This window comes from Diadema setosum, chromosome 15 (assembly GCF_964275005.1).
Source record: "Diadema setosum chromosome 15, eeDiaSeto1, whole genome shotgun sequence".
NCBI classification, from domain to species: Eukaryota; Metazoa; Echinodermata; class Echinoidea; order Diadematoida; family Diadematidae; genus Diadema; species Diadema setosum.
The window spans coordinates 1,460,862-1,473,964 of NC_092699.1; the positions used below are offsets into that span (position 1 = coordinate 1,460,862).

The window sequence follows — 13,103 nt, forward strand, 5'->3', positions numbered from 1 at the left end:
TTTCACCATAGTATGATGAATTATGTCAACTATTTCAGCAGTTTGAGTTTTTGGCAGTAATCTTTAGTGACTCATGAGTAGCATATTCATTGAAATCAAAACAGGGAACATATTGTCACCTGACTCATCACATGTTAGCTTATCATGTACTAAGAGGTGATAAAAGATAGGAAATGATTAAGAATGTACTGCATTGTGGTTGTTCAAGCAATAGACCTAATTCAATTGCGTGGATGCTGCCAACCTTTGTCATGCTGTATCATGGAGATAAAATTCATATTTAAGAAGACGTGATTCTGGAATTTTGAATGATATAAACAATATTTCATCTATGGTTGTGAATAGTTGATGAGTTCTTGCAAAATTAATCTGGCATCATGCAGCCATGCTTCTGATAACATCACACACCTGGACAAAGCATCGTATTTTGCATGCGTCTTGCCTAGTTCCCAGAATTGTGTGCATTTGTAAGAGCAACATTTTGGAAATGTTGCGTGTTTGCTGCACTCTGCATTGAAAATGGGTCTGAAGAATATCAAGCTAACATCTGCAAATTATTTTTTTACCATATCCATTTTTCAAGTTGCCTGCTCATGTAAATTTCTTCATGCATGAAAGAATGGTTTCAGTAGAATATTGTCAATTTAGGAAAATGAAGAAATGACAAAAAAAGTTGTGATCATGCTAATAGGCTGTAGGTTTCATATGAATAGACAAAGATGTCTAATTTTAGTAGCCAAGGGAAGACTTAACTGGTAGTAAGATATTTTAAGAAGTGACTAAGAGTCTGGACACACAAAATGAGGTCAATCAGTGCAGAGGAATGCGCCATTATGAATTTCCTCAGTTGTAATATTTGAGCTACAGTACATAGAGCTCTTAATATCATGTAGCCATGCTGTGGACTAATTAGATGATGTACTTTTATCCTTATGCCAGTATGAAGCAAAGTGTCCAGAAACATGTATGCAAAGGGCCATTTGTGCATTTGAGAACCGTGTATATCTTGATAATGTAACATTGAAGAGATCCTGCAGATTTATCTTGACTTTTATTTGTATGTACAGCCAAAGACTATGGGAGGAAAGGAGAAAGCAGCGGAGAGAAATCGAAGGAAGTGATTCTCATTGATTGATCAGGGATCTGAGCAAGCTGAAGGACAGTGGGATGAATGTTTGTATAGTAAGACTAACAATTGAAGAAATCTAGGACATAGTACTGAAAAGATGTCTGTATGGAATACTGGAAATATTGTAGGTTTTGTTTTTGTAATGGGCTATTGTACCTCTTGTGTAACTAGGACAGCAAGTCCGGTGGTGTATTTATACACTTTAAATGCCTAGCCAGTCTTGTGTACAAGTTATTTATTCTAGTGGACACGTAAATCTGGGTGTATGTGTGTGTAATATCTTGATATGAATCCTTGTTCATGGTGAGATAACGGTAATCAGACACAGTATGTAAAGCTTTGCGTAAATGTGACAACTTGCTCAGCTTCACCGTGTTGGCTGAAATTCCCAAGACTGGAAGTGGTACTGAGAATCTCTGCTGTGTGTACCTAGACCGCTGGTGATGATGACGTGCCGTTACTATGTTACTTCTTTGTATTCTGTTATTTGTATATTTTGATCTCAAGTACAGGCATATTTCTAACTTGGCTGATGATTGGAACTTTGATGCGCTTCTTGTTGGCTTGAGTGCAGGATGCTATACCCAACTGTGTTAATATGGAAGCAAGAAAATAAAAAGGATTATTTTTATTACGGTAGTGTAGAGATCGATACATGGTGTATTACAGCAGGTTGTGAAATTCTTTCATCTGAGAATCTATATAATGTTCTACATGGAATCATGGTGGATGTTGGCTCGGTTTTGGTCGAAATTGCACTTCAAACACTAAGTGTTGGTGTATTCCAACAAGGAAAAGGACATACCTCAAATTATTCAGTGTCAAGTGTACAGCGTAATGCGGACAGGTTGTGGCTTTTAGTTTGTGTAATTCTTTGTCAATATTAGTGTGTGTGTCATTGCTGGTATGAATCACATTCTTTGGAATACTCAATATCTCAAGGTGCTCACCTTTTTCCCATTCTATGTGGAAACACTGAATGTTGAATTTCTCGTAAATTTGCCTCAAGTTCATATTGGTATTAAAACTACGGGGTTTGAGCAACGGTAAACTAAATGACTCTATTTTCTTTTTCTTTTTCCAGGAACTATTACTAAACTTTTAGTGAGGATTTTGTTTCATGACCACAAATCCCTTGAGGAGTATGGATCAAATAGAACTTTGTTTAACCTGCATCCTGAATATTCTGATAGCTCTTGTGACAATTGCTCTGTAATGTATGTAGTCCCATATTTGTATTCCTGTGGCACAAGTGACTTGTTCTCACAAACCTGACTGTTGCACCTTCACAATGTTGTACCGTCACTTTATTCCTATTCAACAGCTTTTGTCATCTATATAAGATGCAGTTAACCTAATATGAAGAGTTGGTAAGTGGAGTGTTAACTGTCTTCACATTATTTTGGTCTTGTATGAAATCATACAGCCACTGCACTTAGAGTTCAGTCAAAGTAGATTTCTATAAGACTTGTGCTACAGAATATTGCCAGAAGTAGGTGTTACCATACTCAACAGCCCTGAATGAAGCTGTGCAATCCAGACTGCAAAATGCTGTGAAGCTTTCATTATTCAGAAAATGAAGTACATGCCATATCTCTTGTAATTTTTCATTACAATGAGGTCATCATTTTAATTCTGAGGAGTAATTTCCATTTAACCCTAAAAAGACTGGGGGGGGGGCCTAAAAGGCCCCCCCCTCGACATTTCGCGCGATTACTCAGCAACACGCAATGCTCTCGCCGCGATGCTCTGTGACTTTTTTCTTTCGAGTTTCCCGCACATTTTGACACCAAATTTGTGACGCCCGGGGGTACGGTTCTGAAGTTACATAACTTTTTGTACATGCACGTGAGACCGAAAATGGCTCAAAAATGCAATTTTGTGTACAAAGTCAATACAAATTGAGTTTTATCACATGGTTCATATAAATATGCTTATTTTTACTCTCAATGGCTAAAATCAATTTGTTTCAGTAGTATTATGCTTCAAAAAGGGTCTGCCACAAATTTTGCTGAAAAAAACAACAAAAACAAAAGGTCGAAAAAACAAGGAAATACATAAGAAATTCATAAAACAATAAAATAAATAAGAAATTAATTTTGATACCGAATTTTTTTTCAAGTACATTTGCTAAGAATGCTACAAAGAATATCTAGACCAAAAATGAGCACTTTTGGAGCTTTATTTACTGATTTAGATAAAAAAGTCTGATTTCTCGCATAAATTAGCATAATTAATCAAAATAAAATAAAAGAAGACTATTTTGGAAAATTCAAATATACGATCTTGTAGATTACATCACACACTACCATTGTGCAAATTTCCGCGGCGATCGCGCGATCCATGGCCGAGATCTTAAGGGGGGGCCCTTTAGGCCCCCCCCCAGTCTTTCGAGCTAACAAAATAGCCCAGTCTTTTTAGGGTTAAGTCTCAAATTGTGAAATCCATGCCGAAGCAAACAGTGCTGTCTGTATTTGACAGACCTTGGATAATTTGCCCCTTAAAAGAAAAAAAATGCATATTCTGCACCCAACATTGAAAGCACTGTTTTGAAACATTTATGTATTGTATTCTTATGAGTACCAAAGTGATGATATCACAGTCTTTTGTTCGAGCATGGTTAGCATCTGTTGTGTTCACAGATATTTGGGTTATGTGATGTTTAGAAACAGTTTCCATGGAAATGAATGACTGTGATGTCACTCTTTGGTATTTATTCTGCAGTCAAGATGTAGCTGATTGAAGAGAATACCAAAGCAGTGTTCAGTCTGTTGGAGAACATAATGTGATTCCCTTTCAGAGAGAAGACTTTTTTCTTTCTTTTTTAATCCATCGTAGAAAAAGTTGGGAATTTTCTGTAAGAATATGAATGAATTTGGTCCAGTAATAAGCTTCAGTGCACTTTTCATTTGGAAATTGTTCATACACAGGTTCTTCATATAATAGCTTTCTTTAATCAGAATACTGTTATACGCCGAATATTTCGTGAGGGTTTTATTTTCGCAAATTTCGCGAAATTAAAGACACTCAAAAATATTGACACTGACCCTGATGTGAATGTGGCCTATGCGTGTACATTTCTCCATTCAGTACAGGACTCCACGATCGTGAATTTAACCACTTGCGAAATCGTCGGGAATTTCTGATTCGCAAACATTTAGACTCGCGAAATATATGGCGTATACAATACTAATGCTTGCCAGCTGATTCCCACATAGAATGTACCGTCGTTAGTGTGTCAAACAGCAAGATCCTCTAGGAACTTGTACTGTGATTTAGTGTTGTCGTGTGAAACTGAGTCTTGTGCTTGCTTTGTAAACTGGATCGCTGACATGGTTGTGAAAACTTAGTGCCTTGGTTAGAGCTGAAATTGCCAATGTGCATGTAGTTTGTTTGGGGCAGTTTGAAGCTGTCTGGTGTAACATGTAGTGATGTCTAGAATGAATGTATTTATGGATAAGGCTTCAGGAAACGTGGATTGTTAGAACATATTCAGAGAAATGAGAGGTCAAAGTTGTAGCAATGTTCAGGTTTCTGATCCAGAGACCAATCAAGATTGAACCCTCATGAAATCAGTTGGCAGTTTGAATCTCAATGAGGTAGGATCTCTGAGTCACAAAGTAAGAAACTGAAATTGTATTCAATCTTGTGCAAGAAACAACAAAAGTGGTTCTGTATACAGTATCTAATTACTACTTGTTAAAGTTTGAAGGGTATGGGAAACGTCGAGTTAGACTTGGCTGCAATCACAGAAACACAACCTGTAGCTCTGCACAAATTTGACTAAGAATTAGCATGTTTGCAGATGAATGAGTACAATTTTCCTTTTGCAGTCAGGAACCCTTGCCACTAGGAAGGAGTATCTCAAAGCAAAATTGGCAATGTCTTTAACAAATTACACGTATATATTGTTATTTTTTTTTTTTAACTAAAGCTTGATTCCTGGCTTTTGCTTGTTTTTCCAATTTTTTTTTTCCAATTTTTTTTTTTTCTTCCAAATTCAATTTCTTACAATGAAATTCAGTTATCTCACACCAGACATTGTAATGGAGGACAAGCCTTGTGTAAAAGCTATGGCAGTGCTGTCAGGGTAATAGTTGTGACAAAATGAAGCATGGAACTTGAACTGAAATCAGTGAATTGAAAAAGAGCCATTAACATGTTACAGTTATCCAACCAGTAGGTAGCTGCTCATTGGTCTGTTTGCTTTCCCTGTAAAATGTCTTTACATCCATACCGTGATTTATCTCAACTTCCGTCCAATGTGGATTAAGTTAATTCTCTTCAGTGCAGGTAATCGTTTGTGATAACTCTGTTTGTTGGTCTGTCCGTTTATGTAACCTGAGATGTGAGAAAGCTTAGCCACTCACCCACATATCATAATGTCATACATATGCACATCTTGCAGCTCACATGGCTTGACTTGTTGAGTGATTTAAGTCAGATACATCGGATGACTCCTCTCTGTCCAGTTTGAATGAATTAAGATTAGCAGAGGATGCAGAGAATTCTTTCAGAGACTGATGGGTGTAAATTACAATGCGTTACCACTTTACTGTAGACCATTTATTAGGAGATGCAATCTACATGTACGTCCTTCTGCTGCTAAAAGGTTTGGTGTGTTCTGCAGCCATGTGATGGCTTCTAAGCTTGATGTGGAGTTATTCTAGATCAGGGTTCACTACACTCCCTCCACAGATTGAAATCTTGCCATGCAGCATGTAAAATAAATGCATATCATTTATTCCATACTTCATATACATATAGAGAGGGTGTAGGGGACACATGTTACTCTGTCACCTAAACACTAGAAAGCCATTGAGAAAGTGGGTGGCAAAATTGATGAATGGTATCGTCTTCTGTGTGAAATACACATCAATTTCAGTTAACCCTATTACATCACCATTGGAAAAGTGGTGTTCATCAAGATTTCAGTGCAAGTAGTTTGATTATATGAGGATGTCTCTTAGACTTCACCATGATTGCAACTTACAAAACTGTTGTTGCCACAGCAAGATAGTGATTACTGGTTGTTTGCCAGCTTCTACCATTATTCAGTTACTGTAAGTTGCTGTCATTATAAAGTGTGTCAAAAAATGGGCTGCAGGTACTTGGTAGCCATTTTGACTATGGTCCGTGTCAACACTTGTTGTAAGACTCCCTGTTGTGATATGCAAACTAACTTAACTTGATATGAAATGATATGCTATGACATACTTGATTAATGTAAGACAGGGTTGATAGTATAGCTTACCTGCTTTATGCTCTATTTGACACATTCATCTCACAGTCAATTGCTACTGTGGAAACAGGTCCAATCTCAATTCATGTATGTATTTATTAAGGTTGGTTTGTATCACCCGAGGATACAGAGAAATAAATGCAAAATCAATTGCACCAACAAGTACGTCACTTTTAGTGTGTCTCTGTCGCTGTGTGTGTGCGTTAGTGTGCATGCGGGCGTGTGAGCAAACTACGATGTACAATGTATCATTCCTAATTGAACCCTCGTGTGTGTGTGTGGGTGTGTGTGTGTGAATGTGGATCACTGTAATGATAAAGAAGCTGGTTTACCAACATTTTCAAAGTTTGTACATTCCTTAATAAATGATAGGATGTTCCCACCAATCAGACAGCATGCTCAATACTAATCTGACATGTAGAGCACATTGTGAAAACTACCAAAAATGTACACAGGATTCTAAGCACAGTAGTGTAAATTGTATTACTGAATAAACACAAAAAAGCTCATTACTGTGGTCTCAAGAAGGAAATATATGCATAAATGCATAACTAGTCTCTCTTCGCTCCTCTTCTGCCAGACCCCTCCGTTCATGTTCCTCTCTCCAATTACTTCATGGCCCACGTACAAAAACCCGTTATGGTGACCGAGCCTTCTCTTCCATTGCCCCCACTCTTTGGAATAAACTCCCTCTTTATATTCAGAATGCCTCATCTGTTGAATCATTTAAAATTCTTCTCAAAACTCACCTGTTTAATCAGTTGTATTTTTTTTTTCCCCTGGAGGCGCACACAGTCAATTATTAATTATTGTATCATTATATCATAGGTAATTTTTATTTCTTTTCCTTCTTCTCTTGTTACAGTTAATATACTGGTTTTGTTAATGTTATTGTGTTTTCTAGTCTTTTTGTATGAATAGCACCAGTGCGCTTAGAAACGCCAGTATGAAGCGCCATATAAATGCAATTATTATTATTATTATTATTATTATAAAATCTCATTACATGTACAACATTCTGGAATATTGACAGAATGGTGCAGTTCAATGACAATAAAATTGTAATTTCCTTCAAAATGTCCTGTAGTGACAAATTTAGAATTTCCTGGTGCATTGCATCTACAGCAATCCTGTTATAAACGAAAATTTATTTTCTGTACAACTAAGAACAAATTCTGTCCAAAATTATCTATATATATCTTTATATACTTAAATGTTTGGCAATAACAAAATTTCACTTCAGTATAAAACTGCTGCTCCTGAGGACCTCGTTACAACAGGAGTCGCTTGCATCTTGAAAGCACAGTTTGCGTGTCGCGTGTTAAAATTCACGGATATTTTCTTCCAAGGCCTTATTAACAAGCTTTTCTATCCGCATATTATACATTACGCACTTCAATCCTGTGAATGCACTTGGTATGCATGAAGTGTTGCTATGTCAGGCAAGTCTCAGGCAGGCTGTCTAATTGTTAGGGAAAATCTTTGTTCAAATGTATGCGTATAAAATCTGAATGTTGCCGATACCTGTAGTTAACTGGTCTACAGTGCACTCCCGCTATAATGAACGCGGTTATATTGAAATTCCGGTGACAATGAAATAAAAATTCAAATTATCTACTCTATGTTTTTTATCGTTATTTCTTCGGTTATAACGAAATTTTAATATAACAAAAGAAAACTGCTGGTCCCGAGGACTTTGTTATAACGGGAGTCCACTGTACATTGTACTTAGCAGCTGATGGTTCATGATTGCAAACACAGCATTCATGTTTGAAGGCATGGATGAATGTATAATACTATTTGAGGGGTTCCTAAAATCTGATGGTAAAATCACTCATTCCTTGGATGGGACTGATTACAGTTTTTATAAGAATATACTCCACGTATAAGTATATTCTTATAAGTATGTGCTCCATGTGAACATATCCCTAGTTCATCCCACATGACATGGGCTACAACCACACACACCGCTTTCATATACTACTGGTACTCCTTCACACTCACGCCACTCCTGACTTTGTTATGCCATTATCATGTGTATCTTCCTCTTCTTCATTTAATCAATCAAATACAAGTGTAAATGGATCAATGTAACAGATTTTTATACTGCAATCTAAATTAAGCTTATTTTGTCATTTCTTTCTTTAGGGCTCAATATTGCTCTTCATTTTCAGTCCATATATTGAACCATGTTTATATACAGTTGTATGAGCAAGTTTTAATATGGAGAATTAAGATTAGAATTTAAGTCAGGCAGTCCATCTATTAAGACAGAAATGTTTGAAAAGCATAAGCACACTGTAGTTTGTATACCTTTATTTCTTTTCATGTACAGCATATGCACATCATGTACACTACAATTGTATCTTAATCACATGAAAATTACATTACATTTGCATGTAATATGCTGAAAAAAGAAATGAGAAAATAAAAACAAAAACAGAAAAACGAAAATCCCACACATTAAGCCCCAGATGGCATACATAATGCTCATGTGACCTAAACAGATACTGCACCAGTAAATTTGATAAACTGAACTTTGATGAAACAGTCCTCCCTGTGTCACTCTGATGGTACATTGTTACCTTACCATAACTACAAACGACTGTGATGTTTTATTCTCCACTTAAAGGCATTCATACACAATACAATTTACCAATATACATCTGCACAGACATTACAGCAGTGTTTTGCCCTATGCAGCCTTATCCCAAAGCCCATTTGGGGACCAAACAATCCTTGACGATTCTCAATTCCCTTTCAAGAAGGATGACTCCTGTCAAATGTGATAGATATGACTGGTTGAATAAAATGATTTTTTTCCCCACCCACAGCACCCATTATTCTGGCCATGGGAAAGAGGTTTGTAAAAAGTCTTATTCAGCAGTTTATGATACTGCAGCTGGAGTAATAATTAATAGCACAGTAAGGCATGACAGTCTGCAAGACTCTGGGAAGTTGGGAACTGATTTTATTCTTGCAAGGTTCACTTTTTCAAATCCTCATGGCTTCACTTGGGAGACTGCTTGTGGATTTCTTCTTTTCATCATTTTGTTTGATGAGGAAGAGGAGCTGAGGCTGAAATATCACCAGATAAGTGATAACATTTTGCAAAACTTGCAGTGAAATAGAAGACCTCATGATAAGCCAGTTTGAAGTTAACTCATGTGCACATTGGTACAAATGACCTTTCTTTTTTTCTTAGTTTCTATAGTTAGTCACTACATAATATACATTGTAAAGCTTGCCTGCTGTAACAATTTATTGGAATATGTTCAAACAAAAAATGAACTTGCAAGGACAAGGTGGCCAGACTAGTGTGTCAATCAACACTTGGGGAAGCATCCGTTTCATTGGTTTGCATCGGATGCACTATCAATATTGCCAAACATTTGGCTTGCTGTCACGTGGATGTACAGGCAAGCACCATTTATATGTATAGAACCAACAGCAAAATATGCCCCCTTTTTTTAGATGTATAATCTATGCATCATTTGAAACATAACCCCCTTTACCTGTAATGGACATGGAATCTCTGTGAGAGATTTTCTCTCACCCCTACACAAGAGTGGAAGAGTCGAGAACAAAAGATTGGCGTGCACCAGCTACATCGGCTAGTGGGAAGACTCTCTCACAGCATTTGATCTGAAGAAGCCTACAGATCCAGTAGGCGAAAGTCTCATCAAAAACAGGGAATTTGCAACTGATTGTGGCAAAATTAACTTTCAACCAAAGAAAAGGGTAATATGTGGCCAGCGCAGCATCGGGTAACTCATCACTTTTTGATTGCTGTTTGAGCCCACATAACCCATGAAGACATGTCTCCTCTCTTCTTCTTTCGTTAAGAACCTCAACCAACCCAACCGCCTCTCGGCACGGTTGCTATATTTGGCAACCCTACCAAAACGTCGCCTGCCAGAGTTAAACGGGCAGATGTGATGTCCCAGTACTGAGTGACCTGTAGACCTTCCCATACCAGGTACCTGTAAGACACCAGCATTCACCATGAGCCTCGAAAGCATCAGTCGGACAGTGCAGGAAGGCCTCCATAGGCTGGATGTGACCAAGCTCCTTCTACTGGGTAAGAAGCTTCACATCACCATAGCAGACATTGAAAAGGTCAGGGGGAAAGTTAAGATAGGTTATGTAAGGTTTTTCATTAGGTACTTGGCCAGGGAGGAGGTAAAGGAGATAGACAATGGTGGACTTGAAAATCTGCACCAGGTCAGAGCCTAAATCAAGGAAATAGTAGGAGAAGAAAACTAGGAGGAACCTGCAGAACAGACTGGGAGTCAAATGCTGCTGGTAGACAGTCCTCATGTCCCCTCTTCAGCACCGCAGATGACAGAAAGCATTACTCTCTCCAACCTCCATGGGCTCATCAAGAAGGAGTTCCATGTGATAGGTCAGATCGGTGAGCCTGAGCAGAAGGACAAGATTATCTTTGAAAAGGGATATCCAAAGTCGGAGATAGTCAAGGGTGTCTTTAGTGCTATCAGCCCTGGAATGAGGCTACCAGGCTATCATGAGAGCAAAGCAAATCTAACATTGTATACACTGCAGGACATCCAAGAGGCCCAATTCCAGGAAGGAAATGCTACCAGCTGGTACAAAGAGTTGTTGGCGGCAGCCCAGGAAGGGAATGAGGCAGCTCATGATTTCTTCCTATGGATGCTGGACTTGCAACAGAAAGTCTTGCACACCTTTCAGAAAGCAGGTACCAATCTACTATATGACCCAGCCCTTGTGCAGCAAATGTTCCTGCAATCTCTGGCCACAGGCTTTCAAAACGATAACATCCGGATGGACATGCGACCACTCCTAAGTGATCCTGACATGTCGGGTGAGGCCTTGTTCTGACACCTTCAAGCCTCGGAAACTACTGAGGCTGAAAGACAAGGAAAACAGAAGAAAACACAGGCAAAGATAAGCATGGTAGAGCTTGGGATGGGCAGCCTCCAGGAACAGCTTCTGGACATTTGGGCCGAGTTGGCTAGCCTGAAGAGCTCAACAGCACAGATCACTGAGAGGCAAAAGGCCTGACTGGGGATGCCAAGCTTGTCAATAGCAGAGTAGAGGCACAGAATGTGTTCACTGCTTCCACTGTGGCAGTGGAAACTTCTTAAGAGGTTGCAGAGTGCGTTATCAGGTGGGAAACATGACATGGTTGCCAAAGAGGGACGACGGGCAACCACCAGCAAATCAAAGTTCCAACCTCCATGCACAGTATGGTACAAAGAAACCATCGACAGGAAACCCAGACACCCCATCCCATCTTCAACCAGCATAAGCCTCACAACCACAAGCCATCAATAACAGAAAGGAGACCATCTACTTTCCAATCCCATCCTCGTACTGGAGTTAGCCTGGTAGGAGGACATCGTAGGAGACTGGCAAACCTTTTTGGAGAAAAGTGCATGATGACATGTTGATTCAAAGGCGTGTCCATCAATGCTCTGTGGGACACCAGAGCCCAAGTATCTCTTGTCTCCCATGCATGGAAGGACAGACATTTGCCAAATGAGACTATCCAACCCTTTACAGAATTGTTGGAAAGACAGAATCTACAGCAACTGGCCAGGAAATGCCCTTTCTGGGATGGATGAAAGTTAGCTTCTCACTAGAGAACCGAGAAGAGGTTCCTGTCGTTGATATCCCAATATTGGTTACTAAAGACTCTCTCAGTGAGCCAATTATTGGGTTCAATGTAATAAATGAGATGGTCAGACAACCTCCCTACATTGAAACCAAACAAAGCATCAACACCTTTCACAGTGCTTTCCGCTCCAGTCCAGCCATCGTTGACTCAGTTATAACTCTCCTACAAAGCACAGAGGAAGGAGATGAACTAGGTGTGGTAAAACATCTCAAGGGCTTTACATCAAGCCCTAAACAAGCATCAATGTTTAATGACATGCAGAGTGAGAGTTGCAGTACCAGTCCAATCCCCAACAGGGGATTTGGAGCAAGAAACCTGAGTAGCCAGACACATAGAGTCGTTTTCTTGGCTCAAACCGATGAAATCAATGCACTCAAGGAAGAAATCCAGACACTTAAACTTGAGAATGCTAATAGAAAAAGATCGCACTCACGCGGACACAGTCCGATGCGCCATGCTCACTCATATTCGCCGCCGCGATGGAGCGCAAGCACAAGTAGGAGTCACGATAGACACGATAACAGCCGAGGGCATAGCCCATATCGACAAGCATCTCAACACCGGCACAAGCCTCATTTCAGGTCACATGTGAAGGAAATGCCGAAAACGCATTAGGGACATTGAAAGTCGTAACGACAAACTGGTCAAACAGGTCATCCCACCAATCATTCAGATTTTTAGCATGGGAGTATGGCGGTCGCGCTCATTGCTCATGCTCCAAGGCTCATGATCAGAAGAAGGCCAATCATTCAAAACTAACCTCTACCCACATAGGCTCAGAGGAAGTAGATATACAGCTCAATGAAAGAACTTTTTGTGAGGGGGGAACTTCAGGACAACAAGAATATTCTCACTTTGTTTGATAGTAGTGCATCCAAAATTATAATTTCTGGAAGTTTCATCCAGTCAAGTAAATATTTGTTCAGGCTACCAAAAACAAAAGTTTCACCTGTTCGATTTCGACTTGGTAATGGTCATTACATGATAGCTGATTCTGTTGTAAAGTTTCAAGTGCATATGCAAGGCCACAAATGTCAGATTTCTGCCTTGATTGTGGATAATCTCGTTGGAGT

General features: G+C 39.1%; 1 protein-coding gene across 4 annotated transcripts in view; it reads left to right on the forward strand.

Moving 5' to 3' along the window:
- Positions 1 to 6,536, forward strand: part of LOC140239332 (chromodomain-helicase-DNA-binding protein 4-like) — a 54,588-nt gene extending 48,052 nt beyond the window's left edge. For all 4 annotated transcript variants that reach the window (XM_072319211.1, XM_072319208.1, XM_072319209.1 and 1 more), the window contains exon 38: positions 1,068 to 6,536. Coding sequence is in view for 3 of the 4 variants with exons in the window: in XM_072319208.1 (XP_072175309.1) it covers positions 1,068 to 1,135 (68 nt within the window). In the remaining variant the exon portion in view is untranslated. The remainder of the gene's footprint in view (positions 1 to 1,067) is intronic.
- The last annotated feature ends 6,567 nt before the right edge of the window (positions 6,537 to 13,103 follow it).